Genomic DNA, 25,838 nt, shown 5'->3' with positions numbered 1-25,838 from the left:
ATGGTCTGATACAGCACTGACTTACAGTATCTCACTGAATATGTCCTCTTCTTTCTCTTCCTCATCAGGGTCAGGTGTTCTGCAGGTGTGGAATGGGGAAGTACCACACCAGAAGCAGCTCATTTAAAAAAAAGACAAGATGCACCACTGCATTTACAGTTCCAATGGAAAAGATAAGTTTCACAACTCACTTCCCTTATGCCCATAAATGTTTAGTAAATAATGCTTATTGACACTTCAGCTTTGGAGCACCTTGGCACAGCACTGCTCTCCAGCCAGAGGCATAGTTAGCATGGTCTGCAGGGGTGGAAAGGAGGGGAGGGGGTGTTGGTTTTGGTTGATATCTTTTATCCAAAGGCACAGAGAACATAACTCCTACTGGCATTCTGAAGCTGCCTGGGCCCATGTGACACTAGCCTATTTACTGCAATGATGCCAGCCAAAGTAATCACAGAGTGGTGTGGGAAAGTGTCTTCCTGCAGAAACAATGAAGGCAGCCATCCCCAGAAACCTTCAAAAGAGGATTGCAGAGTATCTCCATGGAAGTTTCATAGAGATCTCTCAGGATACAAGGGACAACCCTCTGTACATAAAATAATGTGCTGTGCATCCCCCGCCCAACCCAATAGGGGAATGAAAACTTTACCTGTTTGTTGTACCTTTATTTCTTCTCAGATAAGCAAATGAACGAAAAGTTGATATCTTTATCTTGTTAACTTGGGGATGGGCCACGTGCCATATTTAAATTTAAACACTGTAAGGAAAATGCTTGAATGCACTTACTCTATTTCCTTCATTAGGCTCATCCATGCGCCCTTGGTGGGACTGGCTAGACTGTGAACAGACCCTGGCTCACGGCATAGCTGGAGCTCTTCCCCCACCCCCTCTGCTTCCTCCTCTTCCTCACTGTTCACAGCAGAAGTCTCTGTCTCAGGCTCCTCTGAGGTATCCATAGTAGTCTGTGGGATGCTGATGGGGTCTCTGCCAAGTATGGCATGCAGCTCATCGTAAAAACAGCAGATCTGCAGGGCACCAACAGATCTATTGTATTCCTGGCCAAGTTCCTTTGCTTTCATGCAGCACTGCTACTGATCCCTGTCATATCCCTTTGCCAGCATCCCCCATGCAATCTATTTTAGATGTCCACATTTCTACGACTGGTCCATAGCTGTGCTTAACACAGTTGCTTCTCCCCACAAGCCCAGAAGATCCTATAACTTCTGTCTACTCCAGGCAGGAGCGCATCTATGATATTGTGCTGGCACAGTCGACTGGGCAGTTGCATACAAGGAGAGCTGCTAGGTGTGCTCACCAAGGTAGGCAATCAAGAAAAGGCATTTCAAAAACATGTAGGGGGCTTCAAAGTGGGGGTAGTTTCCAGTATCTGTGACTTCTGGGCACTTAAATTTTCAATTGTGACCAGAGTGTTACTGTTGTAGAGAATGGGGCATTGTGGGACAGTTGTTGGAGGACTGTTGAGTTGACACAGGTCATGCAGCGTCTACACTCACACTGCACCAACCTCGGTAGGTTAAGGATGGCTCCATGCTGTTCGTGGAGGTGGTTTTACTGTGTTGATGTAATGGGGCATTTACATTGGCTGGACACAAAGTTGAGTATAGCCATGCACAAACAGATCAAAGCAAGGGGATCTACTTGGTAGCGCAGACCAGCCCTAGTGTAAATGACACTTGTGTCTGTGCAATAGAGTTAAAGTCTTCCTGTTAACATTAACTCTTCTTTCTTCATTTGCATTAGATCAAACACACCACAGTGCTACATGCCTCTAAAAACACTTGAGATGGAACACTATTTTAATGTCTATATTACATGATCAAATAACATTAATCTATGCTATAAATATGGAACACTACTGTATACATGTACATCTACGGCTACAGACAATAGCTCAGCTGCCTACATCATATTATTTGCCAAATAGTGTGTCCTGTTACATAATTGCACAATACTGTATAACTCAAGACTCTGTCATAGTGTATCAGGCCAAGGGGACAGAGGCCAGGTTCCTGTGAAAGTGCCAGCTCTTGCCAAGGCTTTAGGCCTCAGCTGAGCACCGACAAGCTCGTGCATGGAAACCAGACTAACCTACCTGTATGTTAGTATTGTTCAAAATAGGTGTTGAACTTGTGAAAATGTGTTGGTGTTCATACTCTATACAACGCCGGTTAATTGCCGCATGCATTAATCTTACTCGTAACATCTGTATCCCATGCTATAAGGTAATATGTAGGTTTTGCTTTATAACTGTAAAAATGCCTGCTCTGAATTTGGAAACCCAGGCAGGAGGAGTGGTTCTGCAGCCCATCAAGGAGGACTATCAAAACTAAGTGGGCCATAGTGAAACATGCTACAAAGATGGGGTTAATGACCCTCTTACATTGTGAAGGTGATATATGCAAGAAAGCTTGTCCCATCAGCTTGAATTCTGGAAGAAGGAAATAAAGATAGTGACATAAAAATTCTTCATCTGTTTGCTGTTTGGACTCTCATAGGACTAGAGCTAAGAAACAAAAGCAGAGATCCCCAGTGTTAACCTGGGTGAGCCCTAAAAGGCATACAGTGCTGACAGGTAATTACTGCTCTGTCACCTTTTGGAACCATAGACTAACTCATTTGTGTACATATGTTCCCCGCTTTAACCTGCAAATAATTCTCTCAATTCTTTTTCCTAATTAATAAATCCTTAGTTAGTTTATTATATGATTGCTTACAAGCATTGTCTTTGATATGAGATCTGAGGTACAAACTGACCTGGGTAAGTCTAGTCTCTTGGGACTGGAAGCAACCTGAATCTTTTGCGATCTTTGGTATAAAACTATGCTCTGAAGTGTCCTAGCCTAGCTGGGAATGGGCAACAGGGGATGGATCACTTGATAATTTCCTGTTCTGTTCATTCCTTCTGAAGCACTGGGCATTGGCTACTGTCAGAAGACAGGTACCTGGGCTAGATGGACCATTGGTCTGACCCAGTATGGCCGTTCTTATGTTATGTTAAAGCACAGCTGCTACTCCTCCTGCCAAGCAAATGGGTTGAGATTGGGTGGAGCTCCTCTCCCGCAACCCATTGGTCAACCAAGCTGGTTTGGAGTGAACAGAAGCAAATGCTGTGCACCATAAAGAGCTGTAGGAAAAAATATTCCCCCTCAGGAGCAAGGCAGAGACAGGAAAGGATGTGTGGATCTGAACTGCCGTCAGTGCAGCCACTCTATATAGCCCCAATTCAATGAAAAGGTGAGGGAAATACAAAGACTTTCCATAAGCAATGGAAGAGTGGATGCACTCTGGAACACAAGACATATTTCTCAGAGGTCTTCCATGTCAATTGACCAGACTAGGGTGATGAACAATGTTTCAAAGAGCTAATGGATCGATGATTTAAAACATGGACACAGCTTCTTTTCAAGAGATAGCATACAAAATTTTGTTTGTATTACAAGATCATGCAACTGAACACAATTGGGGTATGATATTTTGCCTATATACAGGTTAAACTGCATTTGAGATTTACTAGGGGATGCAGGGCAATAGGATCCCCATAAGGAACATCCTTTAAAATACAAGGCAAGTCGTCACTCAGGACCAATCTTATAATATAAGACAAGCTCCAGCTTGTGGCAGTAGGACTGAAAGCTAGTGATTTTTTATCTAATTTCCCAAGTTACAATTAATGCAACAAGAGCAGGACTCAGACCAAGATCTCTTATATGACATCATTATTAAACAAGATATTATTATGGCAGAAATTTGTACAGTGCCTAGCACAGTGTGGTACTGGTCCATGACTGGGGCTCATGGGCACTATGGTAGTACAAATAATAAATAAAATAAATAAATAAATAAATAAATAAATAATAATAAAAGTCACCAAATGTCACCGTCACACATAGTCTTGTAAATTACTTCTATTTGCATATGATCGCTATATACTCTGAATAAATGCTATATTTTCGGGGGAGATTTTGGGGGAGTCTCTCTAATTAGAGAGTCAGGTCTAGACTCTTGGGCTATGTCTACACTTAAAACGGTACACTGGTGCTGCTATAGCACTTCAGTGTTAAGAATACCTAGAGCGATGGGAGCGGTTATGCCATCAGTGTAGGTAATCAACCTCCCTGAGAGATGGTAGGTAGGTCGATGGAATAATTCTTCCATCTACACCAGAGTAGGTCAGTATAACTACATCTCTCATGGGTGTGATTTTTCACAACCCTGAGAGACATAGCTATACTGATATACATTCCTAGTGTAGACCAGGCCTTAGTACAGAGTTGCTTCCTGGGAACTGACTGGGGTCTGGGTTGACATTCATGAAGGGGGTTGTTTGTGGTGTTGTTTGTGACCACCTCTGTTCAATGACTGGTGTATAGAGTGTAAATGGACAAGTTACACTAAGAAAATATCCAGACTCCATAGACATTACTGATTTCTACTCCAATGGGAAACTGACGTGCAATGACATCTACCACCACTTGGCAGAAGAAAACAATATTTAATATATTCATTTTTTCAAAATAAAATTGTACTTTAAAGGCAATGTTTAAAATTGACTTCAGGTTTAAAATTGACTACAAGAGAGAAGCAACCAGCCTGGAATTCTAGAGCCCTGATTCTCAGTTACACAAAGGCCATTTTATGCTAGTCTGGCACAACAAAAGGCCTGAAAGTAGGCAGAAACAGCCTCCTGAGAATCCCCGATCTGCAAAGATACTCCTGTAGCCAGAGTACTGCCGGGGTTGGTGGCTCTATTCCCACTACCTGATAGAGAGGGCATAGCTAAAGTGAACTGCACTATAGCTGACAGATTTCAGAGTAGCAGCCGTGTTAGCCCTGGTCTACACTAGGACTTTAGGTCGAATTTAGCAGTGTTAAATCGATGTAAACCTGCACCCGTCCACATGATGAAGCCCTTTATTTCGACTTAAAGGACTCTTAAAATCGATTTCCGTACTCCACCCCTGACAAGTGGATTAGCGCTTAAATCGGCCTTGCCGGGTCAAATTTGGGGTACTGTGGACACAATTCGACGGTATTGGCCTCCGGGAGCTACCCCAGAGTGCTCCATTGTGACCGCTCTGGACAGCACTCTCAACTCAGATGCACTGGCCAGGTAGACAGGAAAAGAACTGCGAACTTTTGAATCTCATTTCCTGTTTGGCCAGTGTGGCAAGCTGCAGGTGACCATGCAGAGCTCATCAGCAGAGGTGACCATAATGAAGTCCCAGAATCGCAAAAGAGCTCCAGCATGGACTGAACGGGAGGTACGGGATCTGATCGCTGTATGGGGAGAGGAATCCGTGCTATCAGAACTCCATTCCAGTTTTCGAAATGCCAAAACCTTTGTCAAAATCTCCCAAGCATGAAGGACAGAGGCCATAACAGGGATCCAAAGCAGTGCCGCGTGAAACTTAAGGAGCTGAGGCAAGCCTACCAGAAAACCAGAGAGGCGAACGGCCGCTCCAGGTCAGAGCCCCAAACATGCCGCTTCTATGATGAGCTGCATGCCATTTTAGGGGGTTCAGCCACCACTACCCCAGCCGTGTTGTTTGACTCCTTTAATGGAGATGGAGGCAACACGGAAGCAGGTTTTGGGGACGAAGAAGATGACGATGATGATGATGAGGTTGTAGATAGCTCACAGCAAGGAAGCGGAGAAAACGGTTTTCCCGACAGCCAGGAACTGTTTCTCACCCTGGACCTGGAGCCAGTACCCCCCGAACCCACCCAAGGCTACCTCCTGGATCCGGCAGGCGGAGAAGGGACCTCCGGTCAGTGTACCTTTTAAAATACTATACATGGTTTAAAAGCAAGCATGTGAAAGGATTAATTTGCCCTGGCATTCGCGGCTCTCCTGGATGTACTCCCAAAGCCTTTGTAAAAGGTTTCTGGGGAGGGCAGCCTTATTGCGTCCTTCATGGTAGGACACTTTACCACTCCAGGCCAGTAACACGTACTCAGGAATCATTGTACAACAAAGCATTGCAGTGTATGTTTGCTGGCGTTCAAACAACATCCGTTCTTTATCTCTCTGTGTTATCCTCAGGAGAGTGAGATATCATTCATGGTCTCCTGGTTGAAATAGGGTGCTTTTCTTCAGGGGACATTCAGAGGAGCCCGTTCCTGCTGAGCTGTTTGCCTGCGGCTGAACAGAAATGTTCCCCGCTGTTAGCCACGGGGAGGGGGAAGGGTTGAGGGGGTAGCCACGTGGTGGGGGGAGGCAAAATGCGACCTTGTAATGAAAGCACATGTGCTATGTATGTAATGTTAACAGCAAGGTTTACCCTGAAAGACTGTAGCCACTGTTTTATAAAATGTGTCTTTTTAAATACCGCTGTCCCTTTTTTTTTCCTCCACCAGCTGCATGTGTTTCAATGATCACAGGATCTTCTCCTTCCCAGAGGCTAGTGAAGATTAGAAAGAAAAAAAAACGCACTTGTGATGAAATGTTCTCTGAGCTCATGCTGTACTCCCACACTGACAGAGCACAGACGAATGCGTGGAAGCAAATAATGTCAGAGTGCAGGAAAGCACAAAATGACCGGGAGGAGAGGTGGCGGGCTGAAGAGAGTAAGTGGCGGGCTGAAGACAGGGCTGAAGCTCAAATGTGGCGGCAGCGTGATGAGAAGAGGCAGGATTCAATGCTGATGCTGCTGGAGGACCAAACCAGTATGCTCCAGTGTATGGTTGAGCTGCAGCCAAGGCAGCTGGAGCACAGACTGCCACTACAGCCCCTGTGTAACCAACCGCTCTCCTCCCCAAGTTCCATAGCCTCCACACCCAGAGGCCCAAGAACGCGGTGGGGGGGCCACCGGCCAACCAGCTACTCCACCACAGAGGATTGCCCCCCCCAAAAAAAGAAGGCTGGCATTCAATACATTTTAAAGTTGTAAACTTTTAAAGTGCTGTGTGGCATTTTCCTTCCCTCCTCTACCACCCCTCCTGGGCTACCTTGTTAGTCACCCCCCTATTTGTGTGATGAATGAATAAAGAATGCATGAATGTGAAGCAACAATGACTTTATTGCCTCTGCAAGCGGTGATTGACGGGAGGATGGGAGGGTGGTTAGCTTGCAGGGAAGTAGAGTGAACCAAGGGGCGGGGGGTTTCATCAAGGAGAAACAAACAGAACTTTCACACCGTAGCCTGGCCAGTCATGAAACTGGTTTTCAAAGCTTCTCTGATGTGTACCGCGCCCTCCTGTGCTCTTCTAACCGCCCTGGTGTCTGGCTGCGCATAACCAGGAGCCAGGCGATTTGCCTCAACCTCCCACCCCGCCATAAACGTCTCCTCCTTACTCTCACAGATACTGTGGAGCACACAGCAAGCAGTAATAACAGTGGGAATATTGGTTTCGCTGAGATCTAAGTGAGTCAGTAAACTGCGCTAGCGCGCCTTTAAACATCCAAATACCAAAACATACCACCATTCTGCACTTGCTCAGCCTGTAGTTGAACAGCTCCTGACTACTGTCCAGGCTGCCTGTGCACGGCTTCATGAGCCATGGCATTAAGGGGTAGGCTGGGTCCCCAAGGATACATATAGGCATTTCAACAGCCCCAACAGTTATTTTCTGGTCTGGGAATAAAGTCCCTTCCTGCAGCTTTTGAAACAGACCAGAGTTCCTGAAGATGCGAGCGTCATGTACCTTTCCCGGCCATCCCATGTAGATTTGGTGAAACGTCCCTTGTGATCCACCAGAGCTTGCAGCACTATTGAAAAGTACCCCTTGTGGTTTATGTACTCGGCAGCTTGGTGCTCCGATGCCAAGATAGGGATATGGGTTCCGTCTATGGCCCCACCACAGTTAGGGAATCCCATTGCAGCAAAGCCATCCACTCTGACCTGCACATTTCCCAGGGTCACTACCCTTGATATCAGCAGATCTTTGATTGCGTGGGCTACTTGCTTCACAGCAGCCCCAACAGTAGATTTGCCCACTCCAAATTGATTCCCAACTGACCGGTAGCTGTCTGGCGTTGCAAGCTTCCACAGGGCTATTGCCACTCGCTTCTCAACTGTGAGGGCTGCTCTCATCTTGGTATTCATGCGCTTCAGGGCAGGGGAAAGCAAGTCACAAAGTTCCATGAAAGTGCCTTTACGCATGCGAAAGTTTCGCAGCCACTGGGAATCATGCCAGACCTGCAACACTATGTGGTCCCGCCAGTCTGTGCTTGTTTCCCGAGCCCAGAATCGGCGTTCCACAGCATGAACCTGCCCCATTAGCACCATGATGCATGCATTGGCAGGGCCCATGCTTTCACAGAAATCTGTGTCCATGTCCTGATCATTCATGTGACCGCGCTGACGTCGCCTCCTCGCCTGGTATCGCTCTGCCAGGTTCTGGTGCTGCATATACTGCTGGATAATGCGTGTGGTGTTTAATGTGCTCCTAATTGCCAAAGTGAGCTGAGCGGCCTCCATGCTTGCCTTGGTATGGCGTCCGCACAGAAAAAAGGCGCAAAACGATTGTCTGCCGTTGCTCTGACTGAGGGAGGGGCGACTGATGACATGGCTTACAGGGTTGGCTTCAGAGAGCTAAAATCAACAAAGGGGGTGGCTTTACATCAAGGAGTATTTCAGGCAGGACTTCACAGAGGGTTCCAATAAGAAATGGTACACCTAAGTTATTGTTCTTATTGGAACAAGGAGGTTAGTCTGGCCTCTGATTGATACATGGCTAAATTTACCTCGCTGCACCTTCTCTGTGAGTGACTGCAGTGTGACCTAGAGGAATGAGTCCCCTAGACAGAGGAGGGGGGGAAGCAAATGAGTACAAAACAAATCTGGTCTATTGCTTGTTTTAATCCACTCCATCTATCTTTTACATCTTTGGCTGGCAGCAGACGGTGCAGAAGGACTGCATGCCATCCACATCTCATGGCTGCTCGGCAGAAGATGGTGCAATATGACTGCTATCCATCCTCATCTCTTGCCTGCCCGGCAGAAGATGGTACAGTATGACTGCTAGCAATCCGTATCCCCTGCCTGCTCACCATAAGACAGTTCAATAGGACTGACTGCAGGACTAAAGAGAATGACCTGGTCAAGTCACTCCAAATTCAGTCCCTGCGCCCGTGTCTGCCCAGGTGCTCCTGGCCGACGTGGCCAGGAGCACCTCGGACATGACGATGACGGCTACCAGTCATATTGCACCGTCTGCTGCCAGAAGGCAATGGGTTGCTGCTACTGTGTAGCAATGCAGTACTGCATCTGCCAGCACCCAGGAGACATACGGTGACGGTTACCTGAGTGGGCTCCATGCTTGCCGTGGTATGGCGTCTGCACAGGTAACTCAGGAAAAAAGGCGCAAAACGATTGTCTGCCCTTGCTTTCACAGAGGGAAGGAGGGAACGGGGGCCTGACGATATGTACCCAGAACCACCCGCGACAATGTTTTAGCCCCATCAGGCATTGGGATCTCAACCCAGAATTCCAATGGGCAGCGGAGACTGCGGGAACTGTGGGATAGCTACCCACAGTGCAACACTCCGGAAGTCGACGCTTGCCTCGGCACTGTGGAAGCACTCCGCCGAGTTAATGCACTTAGAGCATTTTCTGTGGGGACACACACTCGAATATATAAAACCGATTTTTAAAAAAACGACTTCTATACATTCGACCTTATTCCGTAGTGTAGACATACCCTTAGTCTGTATTGCAAAAAGAAAAGGAGCATAAGCTTTCGTGAAGTGAGCTGCAGCTCACGAAAGCTTATGCTCAAATAAATTTGTTAGTCTCTAAGGTGCCACAAGTACTCCTTTTCTTTTTGCAGTATAGCGGTTATCTATTTCCTAGGGCCATGGAAAGCACATTATAAGCTACAGTAGCCCGGAGGTCCCCTAATTCGTGCTCCCTCTCACTAGTTATGTCATGTCTAAATTCTAGTTTGATAACTCCTTGAGGCAGAGGCCAGCCTGACTAGATATTGGTTCTGCAAGGCAATTAGGATTTTTGGATGTAGCATTAAAAAAAAACAACAACAACAACCACCTCTCTAAAGACTTAAAGATACATGAATCTTTGACTCTTCTTTTAGTTTTTGTTTTCTAGTTCCTGCAATGGAGAGAAGTAAAGAAGCAGTTGGTGTTGTGTTTTTGTTTGTTTTTCTAAAAAGACCAACCAATTCAAATGCTTGCTTCATCTCAGAGATCTTAATTTTTAAATGATAAATTTATATCATCCTTTTCCTTGATGTCTTTTCTAAGGTTCTGATTCTACTGCCAGTGACATTAATGGAACCTTCGCCGCCAACTTTAACAGCAGCAGAATTAGTTCAGGGGTCATGAAAATCTTTCATCTAACAAGGGGCAATGTAACAATGGGGCATTTTATGAGAACCAGAAGCTAAAGCTCATGGCTCTTTCCATGCTCTACTCCAGAATGGAGAGAGCGGAATTTCTTGTGATAATGTCTGACCAATTAAACAAACAAAACAAGCACATACTACTTAAACTTTGGGACTGGGTAAAAATGTACTTGTTTAGTTCAAAATGTTTTGCTGATGAAAAACGAACCCCCGCCTCTGCCTCTCGCTGCCTGGAAAGGCATTGTTACTAATGTGAAGGAATGTTTTTGAATCAGAAAGGAAAAAAAGCATGCAATGTGCCCTCTGCTTTTGGAACAGTTCCTTGATATTTCTGATGCACTGAAATCTTGCCTTGGAGAAAACAGATTGCTGTGATTTCCACAGGAACATGGGGACAAGGGCGCAAAATGCTCCCCCTTAAAAAAAATAAGTTTGGGGGGAGAAATAAAAATTCAGCAATAGAAAGAGGAAGAACTTTGTGGGGAAAGGGTGCAAAAGTAGCCGATTTATGCAGTACCTCTTTGTTACACAGCCCGAGACCGGCAACTCACGGACCCCATAACAGTGAATTGGGCTGAAAGGGTCATTTTTAATTGAAATGTTGAGGACAGGATTAGAAATCTAAATGACCTTGAAAAATTGATTTGAAATCAACAAGATGAAATTCGGTAAAAGCAAGTGCCAAGTACTATATCTAGGAAAGAAAACTTAAATGCACAAATAGAAAATGGGGAATAACTGGCTTGGTGGTATTACTGCTGAAAAGGATCTACGGTTATACTACATCAGAAATTGAATATGAGCCAACAATGTGATGCATATGAGAAAAAGACTAATATTGTGGGATGTATTAACAGGAGCATCATATGTAAGACACAGGAGGTAACTGTTCTGCTCTACTTGGTGCTGGTGAGGTCCCAGCTGAAGTACTGTGTCTAGTTGTTGGTGCCACACTTTAAGAAAGAAAAGGAGTACTTGTGGCACCTTAGAGACTAACCAATTTATTTGAGCATAAGTCTCTAAGGTGCCAAAAGTACTCCTTTTCTTTTTGCGAATACAGACTAACATGGCTGTTACTCTGAAACCTGACTTTAAGAAAGATGTGCATAAATTGGAGAGGATCCAGAGGAGAGCAACAAAAATAATAAAAGGTTTAAAAACCTGATCTATGAGTAAAGGTTACAAAAACTGGGCATATTTAACCTTCAGAAAACAAGACTGAAGGGGGATCTGATAACAGTCTTCAAATATGTGAGGGCTGTCATTGAGGATGGTGATCAATTGTTCTCTGTGTCCACTGAAGGTAGGACAAGAAGTAATGAGCTTAATCTGCAGCAAGGGAGACTTAGGTTAGACATTAGGGAAAATATTTCTAATGATCAGAATAGTTAAGCACTGGAACAGGCTTCCAAGGGAGGTTGCCGAATCCCCGTCATTGGAGGCTTTAGAGAAGTGGCTAGACAAATACCTGTCAGGGATAGTCTAGGTATACTAGTGCAGGGGAGTGGCATAGATGACTTCTCGAGGTCCTTTCCAGCCCTACATTTCTATGACTCTATGAAAAGTTCAATGCCCATCCCACATAAAGGCTGAGCTGCTGTTATGACACACCTTGATGGAAACAACACACACTAGCGTAGCTGAGTTAATGTGAATCAGGATAAGTATTATATAGTAGGAAAACAACAGAGCCAAGGTGCAAGCAGGTAAAGCAAATGGAACAAAGGCTCCAGCAGGCCGTGACAGCACCATCCTGGCCACACTTATAATCATATGTACATTTTCATTCATCCAGATAAGATGAACAAATTTATACATTTATAACTGGGAAACAAAGAAAAGAAAAACACTTTGCAAAGATGAGTATTACCCAAGGATAAATGTTATCCTCATTTACAGATGAGGAGATTGAGGTGATTTTCCTAGAGACATGCTGTGTGTTAGTGGCCCACCTGGAAAAATAATCTCCGTGTCTCCTGACTTCCGGACACTTATTCTAACTACTAGATAAAGCTTTAGCAGTGCTGAGGTTCTTTTTTCAGCATTTTTTAAAAAAACAAACAAACCAATAAACAGCCATTTCAGTCATTACCATACCAGGGTGGATTTGAACTAGTGACCGAGGTAGGAGATGGATGGGTTCATATCCAATTATCAATCTCACAAGCAATCCAAAAGGAGTACTTGTGGCACCTTAGAGACTAACCAATTTATTTGAGCATAAGCTTTTGTGAGCTACAGCTCAATTCCTCAGATGTGAGCTGTAGCTCACGAAAGCTTATGTTCAAATAAATCTGTTAGTCTCTAAGGTGCCACAAGTACTCCTTTTCTTTTTGCGAATACAGACTAACATGGCTGCTACTCTGAAACCTGTCAAGCAATCCAGTTTCCCTTACTGTCTTTATGGGCAATTGACTTCCTGTTTTGAACTCTAAAATTGATTACTCAGAAAAAGGAAGTTAAAAGTTGTGATATAACTAGAAGCAGATTAAGGCTAAATATGGTTCATGTCTGATCAAAAACACAGGGTACCAAAACATTTTAAGGAGAAGAAAAACAATGCTACTATAAAAATAATTGTGGGTCACTTTTAAAGGATGAAGGTACTTTAATCTGACGCTGGTCGTGCATACTTTTTTTGTCCCATCAACATTTTAAAAGCCAGATACAAAACCCACTATTATGAAAACAAATTGAAAAATTTAATAGTCTTATTATTTTTTGCCTTCCAGTAGTACCCAGAATGTGCTAGACATCATCCACATACAGTCCCTTCCCTAAACAACTTAGTCTAAGAAGAGTTTACACAGATGATGTGGAAATGGATTGAGCACACCAGTGGAATTACTCATGATTTCTTCTGAGATGCTCAGGTCCAGCTGTACGAACGATAGCAATAGTACAAATGGAAGAGGCTCTTCATAGAATCATAGAATATCAGGGTTGGAAGGGACCCCAGAAGGTCATCTAGTCCAACCCCCTGCTCAAAGCAGGACCAATTCCCAGTTAAATCATCCCAGCCAGGGCTTTGTCAAGCCTGACCTTAAAAACCTCTAAGGAAGGAGATTCTACCACCTCCCTAGGTAACGCATTCCAGTGTTTCACCACCCTCTTAGTGAAAAAGTTTTTCCTAATATCCAATCTAAACCTCCCCCACTGCAACTTGAGACCATTACTCCTCGTTCTGTCATCTGCTACCATTGAGAACAGTCTAGAGCCATCCTCTTTGGAACCCCCTTTCAGGTAGTTGAAAGCAGCTATCAAATCCCCCCTCATTCTTCTCTTCATGCAATCTAGGGCAGTGATTCTCAACCAGGGTCTGGGGCCTCCTGGGGGGCCGTGAGCAAGTTTCAGGGGGTCAACCAAGCATGGCTGGCATTAGACTCATTAGGGCCCAGAGCAGAAAGCCAAAGCCCCACCACACAGGACTGCAGCCCAAGGCGCCAAGCCCCATCACCCAGGGCTGAAGCCTGAGCAACTTAGCTTTGCAGTGACCCTGTGGTGTGTGGCCCTGGGGCAATTGCCTTGCTTGCTACCCCTTGATGCCGGCCCTGGCTTTTATATGCAGAAAACCAGTTGTAATGACACAGGTGGGCCGTGGAGTTTTTATAGCATGTTGCAGGGGCCTCCGAAATAAAAAGGTTGAGAACCCCTGGCCTAGGAAATAAAGATGTACTGCTAGTCCACTTCAGCATAACACAACGAAGTTTTCAAATAAAGATTTGTAGCACACAAAGAGGCTGTAATCCCCAATGGTACAATGGAGTTTTGTTGGCTCAAGTACAGCTATAAGAAACAGAAAGCCTACTGGTCTGCATACACTACAGATGTGTCATGCGTGGGCAAGACAGTGCTGATAAAGCACCCACAGTTTAGAAGTTTTACAAGCTGGGGTGGGGGTGGGGGGGAGACACTAGATAAACTTAATTTCTACAGTTCTTCAAAAAAATATTCACCAATATGCAATGTAAGGGAGTTTCATACACATCATCCAGAAACAAGAGTGATATTACTCAGCAGGTGGAATATACAAGGTCAAGAAAATTATGAAATTAAATAATACATGAACTTTGTAGAAACCATTCTGTGTGTGGGACTATCAACTTACATTTTTATGTACACAATGGGACATATTAATGGAGTTACACCAGGGTTGTATCATGCTACTTTGTGGAGCAAATTCAAAGTCAACTAGAGAGGCATGTAAATTATGATCACAACATTTAGCATTGGTTTTCTACATGATTCTACACCAATAACATGTCACCACATCATAGCAAAATGAACAAATTTATTGAAAGCATATATTAAACATATACACTCAAAATTTCATCCTCATTAATGATTCCTAACATGAGACTGCTTTGCTTTCATGCAAGTGACTCCTCCATTTTCCATGTCACTATTATAATCTCGGCACTGCTGTGCCTTCCTCTGCATTATCAATCATTTCTATTAAGGTTGGAGTTTTTGGCATCTTGTAGCTCTCATTTCACAACTTTGTCAACCCATTCTTTTTGTAGTTTGACAATGGACAAGATTGCTAGACCTCTTCAGTATCAGTTCACTCAAGATTCCATCCTAACAAAACTTTCAATGCTGCTCAAGTATGTTAAAGATTTTTTTTTAAATGGTGGCAATTTAATGTTATTGAAGTTAATTGGTTTATAAAATATTGCTGAGTGGTATTTTGATACTGTTTCATTAGCTGTTACCACTGAGTGCTGGTGATCGCTGAAAAACCAAATATTTTCCTTTCCCAAAAATACTAAGTGTGAAATCTTGGCCCTGTAGGGCTGCTGGCCTGTTTCTCCAGCTCAGTAAGGACTGATGCCATGTCCAACACATGATCAGGTCCTCTTTTTGAGGCCTTTATTTATTCTTCAAATACAAAACTCACAAAGTAAAACCAAACAAAACTCTTCCCCAGTCCTCCTACAGGAGCCTATCACAGGAACCAGCTGATACCATTCTCAACTGAGCTCTTTCCATCCTTATAGGAATTGCCCTGGCCCCTTCCCAGCTGGGTCTGATAATCCTCGCCAAATTGTTGCCAATTGTCGCCAAATCCTCCCCAAACATCTTAAAGGGGCTCTGCCTCAGAACAGGGCTGGCTGTCCCAGGGCCCTAGTAATTCCTTAAAGGAGCAGACCACCCTGCTCCAGGCCCAATTGAAGTCAATGGCTGTTTTAAGTCCCATTGATTTAAAAAGAGCCAGGATTTCATCCCAACTGTGACCTAGATGTGTGGGTTGTAGAGATTTAAGACCCTAAAGTTATTGCATACTGCTTTGATACACAAAAAGTCTTACAGCTTGTTTCACAACTCTTGCCAGAGTCCCTAACACTTGTCTCTAACAGCATCGCTCTCTATGCATGGCAATCTGTAGGTAAAACCATTACAATGCTTAGTACATATCAAAGACCATTCTTTATGGGGACACAAGATTTCATCAAGGTGTCCCTCATTGTTCCATCCTAGGCTCCTCCATTCTCTCATAACTCATTTAAAAAATATGAACAATGACTCAGTCAGTGCCCTGTAAAGGAATTCTAGACAGGGATGTCAGAAAAAGGGCAGCGGCACATTGAAAGAGTTTTGTAAAGCAATTCCCAATTTACCAGTCTGACTGAACACAAAAGTATGCTTATGGTTCAAGTCTGAAATGATTTATTATGGTGTGTAGTGTGGCTTTATCCTGTTTTATCTGATCTGATGCTGGACTTTGCAGAATCTAGCCTACTTATCTGGGTACTTACAATGGTATCCATCATGATTGCAACTGAGCATCTCCCAGTAGTAAAAAATAATATCAACAATGATCCCCCTCTCTCTTCCTTTTCTGACAGAAAGAGCAGAGGCAGTAGAAGCTTGCTCTGAATGGGAGGGCAAAGGTCCTCTGCATGGGCAGTAGAACAAGGGGAGTGGGGGCAGCAGGGGAAGGTCAGGTGTCAGAGATAGGAAGGGGAGTCAAGGTGGGTGCTCTGTATGGGGAGTTGGGGTGCCAGGGAGAAGAGGTGGAGCAGTTCCTACCCGCTCCTTGGCCTGATTCCAGGTGCCATGGCAGCTGTACCAGCCCCTCTGGGTCTCATTCTCTCTTCTGCCTGCCCCTGCAAATGTCTGCAGTTTTCAGGGAATGGTGCACACTGGTGAAAACACAGATCAGCTCCCACAATATTTACATTGCAGAGGTGCAAGCCCACACTGCACTGTGATTCCACCACCTCCAAGAGACAGACATTCTTCTATTTGCTGTAATGATTTAAAAAGAAGAGCATGACTATTGATATGAATAAGGGTAGTTCTTTGGGAGAGCTTGGGCCTAGAAGTGGGTTTTGCATTTAGCTCTGAATGTGGTGAGCCTAAGTGGCCTCCATTCTGTACAAAGTTGTGATGTTCACTGGGCTAGTGCTTGTTTTGCAGTGTACTTTAATTTGACAGTGTAGCATCACTAAAATGGAGAAAAATAAATGAACTGAACAAAAACCAGAAAAGGGTCATAGATATTCAATCTGCCAGATTACCTGGGGTATCCAAAATGCCTGACTTGCCTGCATGATTATGCAGTACTCTTAGGCTACGACTTCCTTTAATTTATCTCCAATAAGTGCATCCAGGAATGTCACCAAAGGAGATAGTGTTATGTTGCTTTCCAGGAAATATGATGATAAACATATCATTTAGCCACTGGATGGCCTGTTCATTTTAAGTTTCAGAGTAACAGCCGTGTTAGTCTGTATTCGCAAAAAGAAAAGGAGTACTTGTGGCACCTTAGAGACTAACCAATTTATTAGAGCATAAGCTTTCGTGAGCTACAGCTCACTTCATCAGATGCATATCGTGGAAACTGCAGCAGACTTTATATATACACAGAGAATATGAAACAATACCTCCTCCCACCCCACTGTCCTGCTGGTAATAGCTTATCTAAAGTGATCATCAGGTGGGCCATTTCCAGCACAAATCCAGGTTTTCTCACCCTCCACCCCCCCACACAAATTCACTCTCCTAAGTGACAACTCTTTACACAATGTGCATGACAATCAAGTTGGGCTATTTCCTGCACAAATCCAGGTTTTCTCACATCCCCCCCACCCCCATACACACACAAACTCACTCTCCTGCTGGTAATAGCTCATCCAAACTGACCACTCTTCAAGTTTAAATCCAAGTTAAACCAGAACATCTGGGGGTGGGGGGGGGGGTAGGAAAAAACAAGAGGAAACAGGCTACCTTGCATAATGACTTAGCCACTCCCAGTCTCTATTTAAGCCTAAATTAATAGTATCCAATTTGCAAATGAATTCCAATTCAGCAGTTTCTCGCTGGAGTCTGGATTTGAAGTTTTTTTGTTTTAAGATAGCGACCTTCATGTCTGTGATTGCGTGACCAGAGAGATTGAAGTGTTCTCCGACTGGTTTATGAATGTTATAATTCTTGACATCTGATTTGTGTCCATTTATTCTTTTACGTAGAGACTGTCCAGTTTGACCAATGTACATGGCAGAGGGGCATTGCTGGCACATGATGGCATATATCACATTGGTGGATGTGCAGGTGAACGAGCCTCTGATAGTGTGGCTGATGTTATTAGGCCCTGTGATGGTGTCCCCTGAATAGATATGTGGGCACAATTGGCAACGGGCTTTGTTGCAAGGATAAGTTCCTGGGTTAGTAGTTCTGTTGTGTGGTATGTGATTGTTGGTGAGTATTTGCTTCAGGTTTCGGGGCTGTCTGTAGGCAAGGACTGGCCTGTCTCCCAAGATTTGTGAGAGTGTTGGGTCATCCTTTAGGATAGGTTGTAGATCCTTAATAATGCGTTGGAGGGGTTTTAGTTGGGGGCTGAAGGTGACGGCTAGTGGCGTTCTGTTATTTTCTTTGTTAGGCCTGTCCTGTAGTAGGTAACTTCTGGGAACTCTTCTGGCTCTATCAATCTGTTTCTTTACTTCTGCAGGTGGGTACTGTAGTTGTAAGAAAGCTTGACAGAGATCTTGTAGGTGTTTGTCTCTGTCTGAGGGGTTGGAGCAAATGCGGTTGTATCGCAGAGCTTGGCTGTAGACGATGGATCGTGTGGTGTGGTCAGGGTGAAAGCTGGAGGCATGCAGGTAGGAATAGCGGTCAGTAGGTTTCCGGTATAGGGTGGTGTTTATGTGATATCTTAAAACAAAAAAACTTCAAATCCAGACTCCAGCGAGAAACTGCTGAATTGGAATTCATTTGCAAATTGGATACTATTAATTTAGGCTTAAATAGAGACTGGGAGTGGCTAAGTCATTATACAAGGTAGCCTGTTTCCTCTTGTTTTTTCCTACCCCCCCCCCCACCCCCAGATGTTCTGGTTTAACTTGGATTTAAACTTGAAGAGTGGTCAGTTTGGATGAGCTATTACCAGCAGGAGAGTGAGTTTGTGTGTGTATGGGGGTGGGGGGATGTGAGAAAACCTGGATTTGTGCAGGAAATAGCCCAACTTGATTGTCATGCACATTGTGTAAAGAGTTGTCACTTAGGAGAGTGAATTTGTGTGGGGGGGTGGAGGGCGAGAAAACCTGGATTTGTGCTGGAAATGGCCCAACTTGATGATCACTTTAGATAAGCTATTACCAGCAGGACAGTGGGGTGGGAGGAGGTATTGTTTCATATTCTCTGTGTATATATAAAGTCTGCTGCAGTTTCCACGATATGCATCTGATGAAGTGAGCTGTAGCTCACGAAAGCTCATGCTCTAATAAATTGGTTAGTCTCTAAGGTGCCACAAGTACTCCTTTTCTTTTTGTTCATTTTAAGGTATCCCAAGTTTCTAAAACCAGGTAGTTCCCCTGCTATATGAACTATTAACTTAGATAACACAGTTTGTAAAGCCATCTAACAATAATGCTAATACAATATCTTAGAAATAATAACCACATCATTGATTTAGATGAGCTCTGCATTTTCCTGACATTTGTAGAAGAAGTTATTATACAAAGAGACAGAAAAGTTAAGAGATTCCAGTGCTTGTATAAGGGCTTGGCAATACAGTACAGGAAGTGAGACTGTGCTTTTCAGTGCATATTATAGGCATAGCCTGGACAGTACAGCCTTAGAAAATTTTAAATTTGTATTAAGAATGCATAAATTATCCTATGATAAGGATCTGCATGTAGCAAAAATGTATGTATAACACATACCCAATGGAAAGAATTTTAGATCAGATTTCTTGCCAATTATTATGTCCTTTGGTAAAGCACAGTCACTACTTGTTACTCATGTGGTGCCCTTTAAGTAATACAAATATATATGAGAAACAAGCATACAAAAGCTGGGAATGGAAATTACTGAACAGCTCAACCTAGTTCAAGTAACTGCAAGATCTCTGAATCCACCACGCTAAAGCCCCAATCCTGCAAACACTAAAGCATGTCCTTTACTACCATGAACAGCCCCATGGCAATCAATGGGATTACTCACAGTGGTAAAATTAAGCATGTGTAACTGTATGCAAGAGTGGGGCCTAACATGTTGTTCTATCTACCCATACTGTAGGCTTTTACTATATCAAAAATTTTCCAGGCAAATGTACTTTACCTTCCCCACTTGTTGAATTTTTGCATCCATTTTACATGCATTTAACAATGCACTATTACTTTTAGGATTCTGAACCACATCAAGACAAGGAAGTTCAACTAATTTAACTTGCAAAAAGAAAAGGAGTACTTGTGGCACCTTAGAGACTAATCAATTTATTTGAGCATGAGCTTTTGTGAGCTACATCCGATGAAGTGAGCTGTAGCTCACGAAAGCTTATGCTCAAATAAATTGGTTAGTCTCTAAGGTGCCATAAATGCTCCTTTTCTTTTTGTGAATACAGACTAACAGGGCTGCTTCTCTGAAACCTAATTTAACTTGGAGGTCCAGTAGTTGGCCTGTTGTGTTGTTGGGGTTTTTTTTAATGGAGACAGAAACCTCTTGGATTTATGGCAACATGTGTATATATAGATTTAAAACATTTCCAAAACCAGACTTTACTACATGTACTCCTTCCCCAGGGGAGAAGATGAGAGAACAAACACATCACAGATTCGTCATGTGGCTTAATGAGCTATGGGAAGGCTACAATGATGAGCTTGGTCTAAACGCGACCTAGAGCCGAATACCAGCAGTTGTTCAATTACAAACAAGATATTTGCACACACCCCCCTCTAAAATGAGCAGACAGGTCCCACCACACTGCACGTCGGTATATAAAATGAGGGGATCAGGGCGCTTTGGGAGAACAAATTTATTTCCTTTCCTGCTCGAAGTCGGGGCGGGGGGGTGAGCTGCCCACGGCACGGGACGCCGACTTTGGGGTGTTGACGATGGACCCGTCCGTCTCCCAGGGTTACACCACCGCCGCCTACGACACCGGGGCGTTTATCACTGACGGGCTCAGTTTCAAGGAGCACCAGGAACATCGGCCCGAGGGAGCAGCGTAGACTCTGCTTTTCCAAGGGGCTTCTGCAGCCCCCTCCCCGCTCATTATCTGCCAGACTATGCTACGGGCGGGGGTGGGGGAAAGGGGGGGACTCTGTCCCCCTGAGGGAGCCTTGTCTCCCCTCCCCCCTCAGGGGGTCTCTGCATTCCCTCCCATCGGTCCGCAGCCAGCTCCCCGCCGGCACGAACTGAGGGACGGACTGCTCCAGCCCGCTCCCGCGCGGGCGGGCGGCCAGGCGCACGCGGTTTACCTACCGCCTGCCCCGGAAGTGCCCCGCGCCGTCCGGACGCGCTGCGCTGCCCCCACAGAGCAACGGCGGAGGCAGAGACATCGCCACCGCCGGCCGCAATCACGTGACTGGAGGCCCCGAGAGCAGCGGCTGAAGGGACGCGCTAGCCGGTGCCAGAGAGTGACTCTATGGCCACGGAGGCGTAACGGCGGGGGCTGCGCGGTCTCCTTTTCCTGTTTCCGGTTGGCCAGTGAGTCTCCTGTCCTCGCGGCTTCTGGTCGTGGAGCCGCCGTGGCACCGCCAGGAGGGGTCAGTTCTTCCCTGGGGCTTGGGCTGGCTCTAGGGGGAGGGCTCCCAGAGAGCCTCCGCCTGGGCCCCGCGATCCCGCGCAGGAGCCCGCCGCGGGGCAGCGACTCATTCGGCCCCGCCCCTCGGGTGCCGCTGCCGCGCTGGGGCCGGGGAAGGGAGCGTGACCCGGCCGCGAGCCGTCGGATAAGGGTGGGGCTGGGACGACCCTGTGGGCTCCTCGGCCCGCTGCGGGGGTCGCTCCCGCCGCCGCCGGCTCGGGAAGTGAAGTGAGCCGCTCGCTCCCGGCCGGGCCCCGCTCCAGGTGCGGGGAGCTGGAGCGGCCGCGCTGCCCCCGCGCCGCGCTCCCTCCTGCGTGGCCCGCAGGTGCGCTAGGGCCGCGGGGTTTTTAACTCGGGGGTGCGGAGAAACCGTAACCATCGGGGGTCCCGCCAGCTCCGGGGGGTGGAACAAGAGTTTGAAAGAAAACGAGTTTGGCGGCATAAACAACCCACCGGTTTACTCGTCTGACTAGGAAAGTTCAGAAAGTACAGGCGAGACGGGGGTGGAAAGTACGTGTTGGAGAACGATCGTAACAGCTGACTGAAATAGCGGCTTCGCTCCCTCTATCTACAGAAACGTGAAGCACTCTGATTAACTAGGTAGCGGGGGCAGATATTGCTACTGCACTGCATAGGCACGGTAACTTTTGCAGTACTTTTATGACTATGTAATGAAAAGATTTTATCATTCAATTTTTATGTAGGATTCCCCCAATTGGATGCTAGAAAAGATGTTTGATATCAAAGCCTGGGCTGAATATATTGTGGAATGGGCTGCAAAGGATCCATATGGCTTTCTTACCACTGTGATCTTGGCCCTTACACCATTGTTCCTAGCAAGTGCAGTGCTATCATGGAAACTGGCAAAAATGATTGAGGCCAGGGAGCGGGAGCAAAAGAAGAAACAGAAACGCCAGGAAAATATTGCAAAGGCCAAACGAACAAAGAGGGATTAAGTGAGACAAAATGCCTTCCTTGTGCAAAAAATGTGCTTTTTCGTTGATGCATTCTTGTGCACTTGTATCTTTGTGTGTTGTTGTCTTCCTCCAACAGTCTTCTTGAACTACAACAATTCAACCCCTGAAATTATTCATGTTCTGCTTACACAATTTGTGTTGCTGTCTCTGTCTAATCTACAGTGGCATTTGATGTGTATAATTCAACCAGATACCACTTTCCAATGAGTTTACTTTTGTATGTTTACATGCCATACATTAAAATTAATGCACTTGGGGGGTGGGGTTTGGTTTTTTAAATTGGAACTGCTTTAGCAGTTGTTCAAACATGTCAATATTAAATTATGGAAGAAAAAATTAAAATGTCTGACTTTCTAAAAATGTTGCAGTCATTGGTTTTCTAGACACTTAGGAACTTTGTTTTAATACAGCCCTTTTTCTACTGTTAGTTTGTCTTCATTATAGTACTTTTTTTTTTAACCTGGTTTCAACTTGGTCCTGGAATAGCAGTCCTTGTTTCTGCAGCAGTTGTCAGCTTTGTATTCTCAGGAGTTTCTTACTATATGAACAGTGTTAGCATTTCACATTCACTTGACTAAATTCTTCATGAGTGGCTCTCAAAATCTGCTTCCTGGACGGTCAGTAGTCCACTGAGCCTTTTTTGGATAGTTCACAGAAGGAAAGTTTTTACAACAAAGCAGTAGGCAAATGACTTCATTTTCACAATATCCCAATGTGAACAGCTCTTGCCTACAATGTGCTTCACAAAATGAATGTGGAGCTCCATTTGGCAAACTAAATACCATTCTAGGTTTAGGTAAGGACAACAGTAACTCTGGAGCAGCAGAGGAACTGCCTTGGATATTACCAGCTTTGAAAGGATGGCTTAATGAAAGGAAACAAAAGTCACATGTGGTTCTAATTTTGTAAAAGTTGCAAAGTAAATTGGAGCGAAGACTAACCTATTTAATTTATTCAGATTATTCTGTCCAAAGAATAATAGTAAAAGTGAAAAATGTGTAGATTAATATCATGCTTTAGCAAATCTTAATTTTTATTAGTACTTTAGTTCCAATGGGTCTGATCCTGTAGTAGCTATCAAGTTTTAGGCCCTGTTCCAATAACATGTCTCTTAATCAGAGCAAATAGGATTCTCGTGCCTAGCTCTTCACTTAGTATGTAAAGGATAAACACCTATGAAAGCAGATGCTCTATATTATTGAAAGGAGGAAGTGAATAAGAGATGATAAATACCAATGCTAACAAACAGGAAGTTTTGCTAAATCAATATTAGGGCTTGTCTACATTGGCAATTTACAGCACTGCAACTTTCTCGCTCAGGGGTGTGAAAAAACACCCCCCTGAGCGCAGCAAGTTTCAGTACTGTAAAGCACCAGTGTAGACAGTGCATCAGGGCTGGGAGCTACACCCCTCATGGAGGTGGGGGGTAGGTTTTTTTTGTTTTTTTGAGAGCTGTGACCACACAAGGCATGTTAACTGTTGCCAGTGTAGACTAGCCCTTAGTTAAGAGTTGGATGTGAAACATTCAGGCGTAACAGTTAGCTTTCTTCTCCGAGTGTTGCTCAAGACAAGTATTGTTAGAACAGAAAGCATGTTTTAACCTTTTTATGATCTGGATTAAGTCTTCACTGTTTGTCTTGAATGTGGTTACACCTTGGTATTTATACAGTTTTGATATTGTTTTAAAATGGAACAGACACAAAACTAACTACATTACCTAAATAAATTTGATACTTTTTTAAAAATGTGTTCGTTCTTTATTCTGACTTGTAAAAATGTGTATCAGCTGTAGAGAAAAAGAATGTGCCATCTATACAGTACTTGAGTATATATTTAATTTAAATATAGGGTTCTAAAGAGAATGGATTCAACATACATTGATAAGTGAAAATGATCCAAATTAACTAATTCTTTGGCATAATCCTCTCAAAAGTGGTGTGACTTACACAATGTTTTTTATAGTAGGCACAGCTCACTCCGTGTGGCTGATGTAAAGGACTCATACTCTTAAAGTCTCCAAATGAAGCATTTGTTAATCAGCTGGTGAATCCTGACTGGGAACATTTGCTTTGTGTTGGAGGTGGAACATAGGATCTCATCATGCGCACCAGTTAAAGCCAGATGTAGCCTAGTTAATTTATAGAATCAGAAGGTAGACATGGAAAATACCTGTTATTTGTTTAGTCTATTATTGAAAGATTGTTTCCTATATTAATTTTTTGTTCAGTCACTTTAAATCCCACATGATGTGTTTCCACCACTTTAGTTTATTTTAATACCCCAGCATGTGCTGGGTGCCTCCCACTACAGTGAAAACATGTGCTAGTAAACACGTCGATTTCTGAATCCCCTGAAACACTGAAAATCCCAGATGAGGCTACACACTAGTTTCAGACATGGTGCAGCCTGGGGAAGGATGAAAGGAGCAAATAAGATTTGTTAGGAATAACAGCATGATGGAGCAAGTAACTTTAAAATGTGACAGGCTTCTTGTAGACACTGCAGAAGGAAGTTAAAGGGTTCTCTTAAAAGAGGGTAGTGTCTTAGAGCAGCTCAAGATGGGTGGGCCAGAGGCAGGGCTAAGTGTAACAGAAACATCAAAACCAACACCTTTGGTAGATGGGGGGATGGACATAAAGGTGGTACAAAAACAGATCAGGCAACTCTGGCCTTGAAGATAAACTTGAAAATAAAAGTGAAGAAAGGGGAAATATAGGCAGTGGCTGGGGGTTGGTATCAGGTTGGGTAAGATAGTCTACCTTGATTACTGAACAATATTCTGAGTTAAGCCTTTTCTTTTGGCAGCTGTAGGGCAGATGCTAGATCCAAACTCACTCTGCTCATTCTCACACCATGGCATAACCCATCAAAATTATATTTTTTTCTAAGTAGAATACTATTTCCCTTTTGCAGGCAGTAATAACCACACACAGCTTTTCCCTTTATCATATAAAATTTTTATAGTGGTCAGTCTCCATCTCAGATTCCATTCAGTACTATTCCTAAAATTGTTTGGGAATGTGGTGGGGTGGTAATATATCTCTGGCCCTTTAAATTTCTTTCCAATTCCATAGCCATAAAATTGATTTAACAAAAGAATCTAAACTTCATTAAAAATCATGTTTGCCTTCATAATCTATAGTTACAATCTTCTAAACTAACATAAACCAGTGAAGTTCTTAGGATACAAACGTGTAGTCCATTCCTTGCAAGGGTAGGGGTAACTCTGAAAACTAGTGACAGTAAGTGTTAACAAGAGATCAAAATGTCAAATCATGTATATGGATAGGAAACAAGAAAAAAAAGAGATGACTCTTTTCTTCAGCTGGTAAAAGCTTCAGCTGCCTCTCAAAGGCCTGAAACCTTAACTGACCCTTGCACAGGAGCCAAAGCCTCCAGCTCTTCCTGTCTGACAACTTCTGTAAAGAAGTTGTGTATTATCCAAATCAAATCCTATTGCAAATTAAACAGTTTGGGGGTAATGCACATTTGAAAGACATTCCAACACT

At 44.2% G+C, this 25,838-nt stretch overlaps 2 protein-coding genes across 11 annotated transcripts in view; one reads left to right on the top strand and one right to left on the bottom strand.

The window, feature by feature from the left end:
• The window catches only part of LOC140911293 (THAP domain-containing protein 6-like), a 38,429-nt gene extending 16,981 nt beyond the window's left edge, over positions 1-21,448 (bottom strand). For 2 of the 8 annotated variants that reach the window (XM_073344011.1, XM_073344018.1), the window contains exon 1: positions 21,031-21,446. The gene's annotated coding sequence lies outside the window, so the exon portion shown is untranslated. The other 6 variants (XM_073344014.1, XM_073344012.1, XM_073344013.1 and 3 more) reach the window with 5 other exon arrangements.
• SMIM15 (small integral membrane protein 15) lies at positions 21,057-24,065 on the top strand. 3 transcript variants are annotated; one of them, XM_073344022.1, is made up of 2 exons: positions 21,057-21,314; positions 22,057-24,064. In XM_073344022.1, exon 2 carries the CDS (start codon positions 22,072-22,074, stop codon positions 22,306-22,308), a length of 237 nt encoding a protein of 78 aa, XP_073200123.1. In that variant the 5' UTR covers positions 21,057-21,314; positions 22,057-22,071; the 3' UTR covers positions 22,309-24,064. The 3 variants fall into 3 exon arrangements, with proteins under 3 accessions (XP_073200123.1, XP_073200124.1, XP_073200125.1); XM_073344023.1 differs by having other exon boundaries at positions 21,167-21,255; positions 22,057-24,065; XM_073344024.1 differs by lacking the exon at positions 21,057-21,314 and adding an exon at positions 21,360-21,677 and having other exon boundaries at positions 22,057-24,065.
• The last annotated feature ends 1,773 nt before the right edge of the window (positions 24,066-25,838 follow it).

Source organism: Lepidochelys kempii, chromosome 5, assembly GCF_965140265.1.
Source record: "Lepidochelys kempii isolate rLepKem1 chromosome 5, rLepKem1.hap2, whole genome shotgun sequence".
In the NCBI taxonomy this organism is placed as follows: domain Eukaryota; kingdom Metazoa; phylum Chordata; order Testudines; family Cheloniidae; genus Lepidochelys; species Lepidochelys kempii.
Note: the sequence above shows the minus strand (reverse complement) of the source record. Positions and strands in the feature narration are given on the sequence as shown.

What these genes read in the sequence shown, in the direction of transcription:
- SMIM15 (XM_073344023.1), top strand. Translation starts at nt 22,072, where the DNA reads ATGCTAGAAAAGATGTTTGATATCAAAGCCTGGGCTGAATATATTGTG.